This window comes from Eretmochelys imbricata, chromosome 14 (assembly GCF_965152235.1).
Source record: "Eretmochelys imbricata isolate rEreImb1 chromosome 14, rEreImb1.hap1, whole genome shotgun sequence".
Taxonomy (NCBI): domain Eukaryota; kingdom Metazoa; phylum Chordata; order Testudines; family Cheloniidae; genus Eretmochelys; species Eretmochelys imbricata.
Genome location: NC_135585.1, coordinates 14,360,988 through 14,369,867, shown reverse-complemented (window position 1 = coordinate 14,369,867; position 8,880 = coordinate 14,360,988). Strand labels below are relative to the sequence as shown.

Below are 8,880 nucleotides of genomic sequence, written 5' to 3'. Positions count from 1 at the left end.
GATTTCTTTTATTAATTCATTCTCCCCCTCCAACAATATTTCCCCCCACCACATCCTCTCATGCTGCGGTACATACCACTAAAACTAAACCAAATGAGGTGGGTTTGACCCCTTTCCTGTTTAAAATAAACATGATTAGCATTTACTTCACTCCTTATATGGAGAATCTCAGAGCACTTTATGATCATTAAGTCTTGCAACATCCCTGTAAAATAGGTAGGTACACGCTGGTATTGATGGATGAAGAGATTTAGCTCTTCAGGACAGGGACTGTCACGTATGTGGATAGTGCCTTGCACCAAGGAGCCCTAATTCCTGATAGGGGCATCTTGATAATAGTGAATAATAATAGATCGAAGTATTACTATTTTTTACAGTATTAATATTTTTTGCATTTTACAGATCAGGAAACTGAGACAGAGGCTAAGATCACACCGTGAGTCAGTGACAGAACAAGGCATAGAGCTTGAGTCCTGATTCCTTCCCTTCATGCCCACTGAGATCACCCAGCGATTTCAGAGATTGATCTAATTTACTCCTTTTGCTTAAAAAGTGTCTTTCTTGGGATACAGTTATGGCATCTGCTAAGTTTACACAAAGTTGGCTTTGGGTGGGGGAGCGTGTTTGGTGCCCTGGTCAGAAACTTAAGTATCTCCACAACTTCCCCCACCCCCAAGGCCCTGCTGTGCCAACCCTGCTATACCCCTACACTCAATCCAGCCACTGAAGTCAATGTAGCCTATCGGTGCAGCTACTTTATCACTCAGAGAGGTGGCTGTTGTGCAACACCAGCCAGTCCCCTGGACTGCTCCCCCCACTCTGCCCCAGACTGAATTTGCACCTCCATAACCTGCCCCTCCCAGGGCCAGTGGAGGTGACACATCTTTGCTTTTTTTTAAACGAATACATTTTCGGGCGAGATTTGAACTAAGTGAGATTAATTTTGCTGGCAATGGCTGTAAGATCTGCAAGGACAGGCTCCCTGATGAGACAGGCTTCGCTCAGTGGCTCCCATTGGTTTGGCTGGAGAGAGAGCTCCCTTTTGGCTTACTGGGGAGAGTTGCTGCCTCAGGGCCTAGGGTCTCAGCTGCAGTCCTGTGCAGGTTGCATGCCCAGTGAAACCTCTGGATGGAGGAATGCATCCATTCGGTTAGCCCCCTTCCGCTTGGCAGGCACAGCCAACAGCACATCAGCATCCTTGTAACTGGACACTTCACGTTCCCTTCCTTTGAAGATGTATATGTGATCACCAGGGAATGACAGGAGCTATTGGCTGAGAAACTGCACCATAAGCTAAAGAAGCTCCCAGGATAAAGAGATGTTTAGTTGTCGGTGGAGGTGCCTAGGGACTGTTGCTGTTGTTTTCATTTGTTTGCACTACCAGACGGTTGGAAATAGCGTTCTAGGGAGTTCTGGCAAGCTAAACAGCATTGGCCCAGGTCACAACTTGGAGCGGAGCCCTCCCCTGGTGATTCACTAGAGGATGCTCCTCTCCCTGATTTTCTGAAATGGTTTGTGCAGTGGCTCACCCTCCTGATGTCTTAGTGCATCCGGACGAGGACGTGTTCCTGATAGATCCATTCCAGCACCTCCTCCAGGCACCTTGTTGCCATGGTTGTCCGGGTGCGTTCAGAGACTCCTGAAGCACCAATCCCGTCATTCTCCAGAACTGTCGTTGGGAAGAAGGGGCTTTGGGGTGACTTCCAAGCAGGAGGCACTGGATTCTGAGGGGAGTGGCTGAACCGGGGTAGCTGCAAGAGTCAGGGGATGCTGCTCATGCTGTGGAGAAACCAGTGCAGATTGCACTGGTTCAGCTGGGCCTACAGGAAGAAACTTCTCCTTGGCATCAAAGATGGATGGTACTGCCAATGGTCCTAAAATGCCAAGGATGGCAGTGACATGGTGTTGCAAACTCCAGGTGTTCCAGCCAATGGTCAAGAGAGGATCAATTTCCCAGTGTGAGGAGGCATGTACCATTCCCATGTCAGAACTGAATCCCAATTTGGTGCTTGAGGTCCCCTCTTCATAAGAGATGTAAGAGGGGAGGGAGGTCCTGCCACTGACTGCAATTAAAGATTTCATAGCACTTGCCTTGTAAGAGTAAGGGTCTGGCCAAGTTCCAGTTGAAATCATTGTATTCTGCTGACCTCAATTTCCCCCTGCAGTCAAAACTGGAGAGAGTATTCTCACTCAGAGTCTGTCCTTGGCTTTTAAGCAGCTGCTACGTTCCAACCTAACCCCGGATGCATTTCAGCAGCGGGTGAGTTAATTCCTGTGTTTGTGTCAATCTACCTACCTTTATCATCTCAGTCAGGGTGCTAGCTGTGGGGTGGTGGGAACATTTACCACTTTAGGGCTCCATCCTGCAAGGCACTGAGCATTTTGGACCCGATCCAGCAAAGCACTTTAGCACATTCAGCAGGTGAACGGTCCGTTTAAAATCAATACTTAACCCACCTGCTTAAGTGATTTGCTGGATTGGGATTAGAGTGCTTGGCACCTTGTGGCATTGAGTCTTCAGCTAGCTTGCCAATCAGGATGTTGGCTTTGGGGAGGATGCTGGAACAACAACGAGGGGTCTGTTACCAGCTCAGGCAGGGTATCCACCATGGAAGGAGAGAGATGACTCCTTCCATTGCAGCCAGCCCACTGGATGGAGGGGACTTCGACCAGCTGTGGAGCTGCTAATGGTTGAGCCATGATGAGAAGTTGATTATGTGTCAGGTGCAAACAAATCTGATCGGCAGCTGTGAGGACAAAGTGCTGCCTAAAGTATATTTAAATGTCCTTGAGGAGAAATTAAACTGGCAAATCACTGTTTTTAAGAGAGGCTTTTTCCTCGGCTCAGGTAGTTGAGGCCATATTCCCTATGAATTATTTATTGCAGGACTAAAAATACTTTGAAATTCACAGCAAGAGTGTAAGAGATTCTTCCTCCTCCAGCCCAGCCCGGGCGGGTGGGTGGGGAGACTGGGTGTGTGGTGTGCTAGGCTGGGGTCAACTATCTGTTTTCCTGTGGCAATGAGTGTAATGGTGAACCCTAGAACTGTGGGAGGGTCCAGGGTTTCCATATCCAGGTATTAAGGCATCACTTTGTTCCTGCCGTTCCCTCCACTTAACCCTTAAACGTCAGCTGCTGCTGAGTGTTGCGGGTTATCTGGAGAGGGTTTGGAGATTCAGTCCAGTCCTGGCCTGAATACAAGCAGATGCTGAAGAAAGCTGAGTGGGTGAGTTGGTTATCCTGTTGGATTTGACCTAAACTTCTCTTTGAGGACAGAAAGCAGATTTGAGGCAAACTGATGTTCTCCTGTGCTTCATTGGCTCCCTAGCAAGGAAAAAACTGCAGGGCCTTCCCCCCCTGCTCACTGGATGGGGATAATTGTGCCCATCACTGTAGCCTAAGGACAGAATCACTGGCTTCCCTGTCTGGTCTCGCTGCCAGGCTGTGAGATCGGGCCATGCACCAGTGTTCCTTCTTTACACAGGACCTTATGCTTATTGGCAACAGAACACCAGGTCCCCCTGCTAGGTGGGGAGGAAAGGGTTGTGACTGTGCAGGTTGCTGCAGGGGCCACGGTCCTACCACTGCTTAAAGCTGACCTAGCTTCTCATTCCCAGAGGAGATCCAGGAGAGTCCAAGGGGGCGAGACCTTTTGCATTATGAAGGAGATGAGCCCTGCTCTAGCCTGTAGAGAGAGAATGAAGATGAAATCTCATCACTACAGTGTTTGTGTTATTGTAGGGCCTAGGAGCCCCAGGCATGGCTCAAGACCCCATTGTACTAGGTGCTGGACAAACACAGAACAAAGACCGTCCCTGCCCCAAGGAGCTGACAATCTTGACCAACAGCCTGTGCAGCAGGGGTGCAATTCAATAAGTGCCTCCTTTAAAGATGGCTCCTCCTCTGCTAGAAACCTTCCAGTTGGGCTTTAATTATTATTAATTAAATTAGCTATTTAATTATTAGCTATTCTACAAACGCGAATCCTCCCAGCCATCCTCTGTAACTTGACTCATCCCCTTTAGCTGGAGGGAGAAAGTGCAGTTACATAACCTCTGCACCGCCTCTGGAGAATGGGAATAAGACTAAGTGACTTGCCCAAGGCTGCAGAGGGAGCCAGTGTCACAACTAGGAGTAGAACTCAGGAGGTCCTGTCTTCTAGGCCTGTGCTGTAGCCTCTGCTTCCCGCCTTTCTTAGCGATGAAACAGAGCAGGGATGGAGTGCGAAAGGAGCGGAGTAAAAGCATGAGGAAAGGGCCTGGGATGTGAAACAGCGTGTGCAGCCCAGCAGGCTGCAGGTCCCCTGGTGGGAGGTGCTCCTCCCTGCAAAGATGCATTTGGAATTACAGCTTTTAATTACAATTGGCATTTCCAAGACTCCTGCTGGCAGCCAACATCTTGCTGACACCCACGTTTGTGTCAGTAGCAGGGTGGGAGGCCGGTATCACCATGTAAAGGAGCCTCCCTTTTGCTCCGTTCCTGCTATTAACATCAGAGGATGGTCAAACATCTCCTTTCGTTACTCAGCCGTTAACGATCCTCTCTGGATTGGTCAGTTGGCATTGCATGTGGAAGGGAAAGGTTCAGTGGGGCGGTCTTGCACTTAAAGCATAGGGCACAGGGATTTGGTCCCTGACCTGCTGGTGACCTGAGGCAAGTCAATCGACTGCCACGTGCCTCAGTTTCCCCATTGTGTGAGGAGGATGATATTACTGACTGACTTTGCAATGGAGGGTAAGAGTCTTCGCTAAGGTTTGCAAAGCACTTTGAGATCTTCTGATGGAAAGTGCTATAGGAAGGCAGAGACTGGAAGCTCTTTGAGCCAGGAACTGTGTTTTGTTCTGTGTTTGTAAAGTGCCTAGCACAGTGGGGTCCTGGCCCAGGACTGGGGGTCCTAGGCTCTACCACCATATAAATAAAACAGTGACATAATAGGATCCAAACACCCCAATATATCGGGGGAGGGGAGGACATCTGGCATCTAGATCCAAATCCAAACTTTGCACATGGGGCCCAACAAACCCCCACTCCAACTCTGAGGTGCAGAGAATTCCAATTTGGGTGCAATGTTGGCAGTTGGGCCTATCTCTAGTGTAATGACCTTGGGCCCAGGGCTCCCTTCCTGGTTAGCTGAGTCACGAGCTGGTGTCTGTTGTTTCTATCAGAGTCTGGCCTGCAGGTCATAGGCCCGGTTGGGGTGGGCACAATACACCCACATATTGCAAAGACAGTGCCTGCCCTAAGAGCTCAGACCCCCACATGGGGCCACTTCTCAGCAGGATGCACCAGGGAGCACCTGTCGGCATGGGAGCAGGAGACTATGTTTTGGACAGTGCAGTTTGAGGCCAGATGCCTGCAGTGTTGCCCCATGAGTGGGGGCAGAAAGCTTAGCAAGGTTCTCTCCAGCCATCCTGCTGGGGGTGCAGCGTAGAATCTCTGCCCCAGCCCCTCAGGATGGGCTGTGGGGCCAGACCCCAAACCCTGTGGCTCCCCTTGGATCCACATGGGTATGGGGGATGAGGGGTGGGAAGAGAGGGGTTAATGGAGATGGCACTGGAGATCCAGAGCCTCTCAACTGCTCCCCTGCAGTGCAGCTGCATTGGCACCATGCTGCCTTTGGGACCCCCATTAAGCCGTGATTCCCTGCCACAGAGAGTGTATGTAATGTAACCTCCAGCCAGGGAATTTCCACTCTGAGCACGGTGGAGCTGATGTGGGAAATGATGCACACCCCTCTCCTCCCAAAGCCAGTCTTTTCCTCCCCTAGTGTGATTCCTGGACCCCCAGAGTACCTTCCTCAGAGTCTGGTGAAAGGGGCAGGCCGGGTGAGTGCTGCTGCAGGGGTGTTTGAAGCTCCTTGCTATTTTGAGAGGTGGATCGAGGCATAATTGGGGCCCTCAGTGACTTAGGACCCAACCCTGTTCCCTTTGCAAACCATGTGGCTTTTCCCTGTGGCTTCACTGGAAACAGAACTGGGCCCTTATAAGCTAAGCTGCTGCCTAGAATTATTGTTCTATATCAGATGGAAACCCAAGAGCAGCTTCAACCTGGAAATGCTTGGAGGGGTGGGGGGAGCTGCCATCGCCCAGAGGTCTCCCCACACTAAGCCTGTCAGTTGTAAGAATCTTTGTGGGTTTGGCTGTGTGATGCTGTGGGGAGGGGGGGGCGGGAGGACATTGTGGAACAACAAGGGACCAAGGTAAACAGTGCATCAGAATCAGAGAAGACTCTTAACAAAAGCCCCAGCGTTGACCAGCGCCAAGGAGGCAGGTTCAGATTTTGATCTCTTTTGACTCAGCCTTACGTTTTGTGGAGCCCTGGGAGCTTAATGGATAAGGCACTGGTCTCCTGAGCTGAGGATTGTGGGTTCTAGCCCCGTGTAGGGTGGAAGATGCTTCTTATCCCTCTTGTTTCAGTGCATAAAACAACCTTTAAGTGACTGGGTTTGGAAGAAACTTCCCTTCTGGACAGGCTATTTTATAATTCCCCGCTTTGGAATTTCTTCCTCAAAAGTTTCTGGCTACTGTCAAACAGGGTACTGTACCAGGCTGACCACTGGCCGGATCTGGTGCCAATCAAAATCTATTTGGCAAAAAATAATGAAACTGACATACACAGTGCAGGAAGGGAAGAGGTAGTCTCTGTCACACATTCATGGGCCCTTAGAGCAAGGGGTGGCTAGTTTTGGGGGCAGGATACTTGGCAGGATACTTGGCTTCCTGTCCTCACTGATAAATTCTCTGGTTTAATGGGTGTGTCCAGCTTCCAGCTGAGCTGAAGTTCACAGTAATTAGAATCTCCCTGAACTTTGCAGGGCTTTGTCACATGTCGTTGTTTTGCGGGATTAGCTGCCTGTCTTCTGTCTTCTCCAAAATACTTACAGCTCATTTTTCCCCCCTCAAATGTTTAAATATTTTATTATTACCCTGGGTACTTAATCTTTGAGTTGATGGAACTGAAGGTGCCTATCAGCCTGTGAAATACATTTCTTTTTTTTAATTTAAAATGGAAGGCAAACTGCTCTCTGGTAACTGACTGACCAGGGATGGCGGGAGCTGGGGGGGAGGGGAGGAGAATGGGAAAGTGGAGACAATATTGCTGCTGAAGATCATTTAAAATAATATAAAAACGTTCAAGGGCGCCCGGAGCCTGAGTTGCTGAGGAACAAAGGGCACCAGGAGGAAAGGATGGAGACAAGGAGAACTGTGCTTTTATTTAACCCCTTCACCTCTGAATTCTCTAACCACATGCAAAATATGCCACAGGTGTGTGGGTGTGTCGGGGGGTAATGTAGTCTGTTGTCGGACTGAAATATGAAACTCATTCCACCCAGGTGGGCTCTGATGTATCGATATAGCAAGGAAGCAGGGGGGGATCAGATGATTGTAAAAGCCAGCAAGCAGAGAGAGCTGCAGGAGGATAGGGCACTGAATGGGGAGTCCTTGACTTTGGACAAGTCTCTTCCCCTCTTTGTGCCTCAGTTTCTCTCTCTACAAAATGGAGATGATGGTTCCTGCTCAGCTTTGCAAGGCGCTTTAAGAGCGACCCATGAAAAGCTACAGAAGTGCTCAGTGTTCCTGCATACCATCGCCAAGGCAGCAATGCTCTAGGTAGGAATAGCATAGAGTAGAGCCTATGCAGTGTGTCCGAGAGATCGCCCAGAGCTTCCAGGAGGCCTGTTCCATGCAAGGGACATGGGGACGGTGAGGCTGTAATGCGTGTGACTGCATGCTGTATATATGGTACCAGTCCAACTGCACACCTAGCATTAGGGCTAAAAATTGAGGTGGTTGAGCTCCCCAAACTCAGACCCCTGCCATGGCAGCTAACGAGGCTGGAGTCTGCAGGCCTGCCTCCCCAGCCCAGCAAGGATTCACACCTTGCCCAGAGGCTGTTCAGGCCCTTTTGCCCAACAGTCTTCAGTGTACCCCAAATACAACAGTTCCATGTAAATCCAACAGCTGCCTTTCCCTAGAGCCATTGGTTTCCTTGCTGCAGCCTCCCTGCTCTTCCAGGTAATCTGCCTGGGAACCCTCCTGCTCCAGGACCTGTCACTGGGCAAACCTTCCTTCTCCCTGTATCTCCTGCAGCTCGCTCTCCTTGCTGGCTTGTATAATCATCTGATCCCCAGCTGATTGGTTTCAGCTGGGAGGCAGCTGATCCATCATAGGTGGGGCTGGGTCCAACTTCCCCTTAAAGGGCCAGCCACCCTGTAGCAGGTATTGCCTAGTTTAGAGTAATACAATGCTAGAGCTTTTACACTCTCTGTGGGTGTCATGTTCAGGGCAACTGCACCTGTATTCCTCTTCTGTGGCCCACTAAGGGCGCCCACTGTAGGCTCCTGGCTCCTCAGCCATCACCTCTCTTGGGCGGAGACCCGGATCTCTCTCCCTCCTGACCAGGGGTTTTTCAAGGCTGCACAGTTCCCTGCCTACGCTGTGATATTCCCAGCAAGCCAGACTGCCTAAACAGGCCAGTGTCTGCACTTTGCTTTCTCTCCAGAGGCTATGCCTAATGTATTGTCTGCAGTTATGAGTTACCACACAGCTCTTTGTAAGCAAGCACATTGATTCTTAAGCTGACAGCATTATAGAAAAAACATATTCAAAATAGTAGAAGAACTTACACATATAGTAAAAAGCTTAGCAGAGGTCATCCCAATTCCAACCTAGAGCAGGTGTCAGTCCTTCAAACCCTGCAACTTGGTTTTCCCCATGGAAGTTTGACCGTCTCAGATTCAGAACCAGAACCCAGGCTGGACAGTTCATTGGTTTCTTCTACAACTCAGGCCTTTGATCTCATCTCCAGGAACAGGTAATCTGCAGACAGTGATCCACTCCTCAGGGCATAGCTTTAAAAGACATAACTAGAGGTGGGGG

General features: G+C 49.9%; 1 protein-coding gene across 1 annotated transcript in view; it reads left to right on the top strand.

Moving 5' to 3' along the window:
* The first annotated feature begins 7,636 nt into the window (after positions 1 to 7,636).
* Positions 7,637 to 8,880, top strand: part of GRIN2C (glutamate ionotropic receptor NMDA type subunit 2C) — a 39,329-nt gene continuing 38,085 nt past the window's right edge. The window contains exon 1 of the mRNA XM_077834010.1: positions 7,637 to 7,704. Within this exon, the coding sequence (XP_077690136.1) occupies positions 7,637 to 7,704 (68 nt within the window). The remainder of the gene's footprint in view (positions 7,705 to 8,880) is intronic.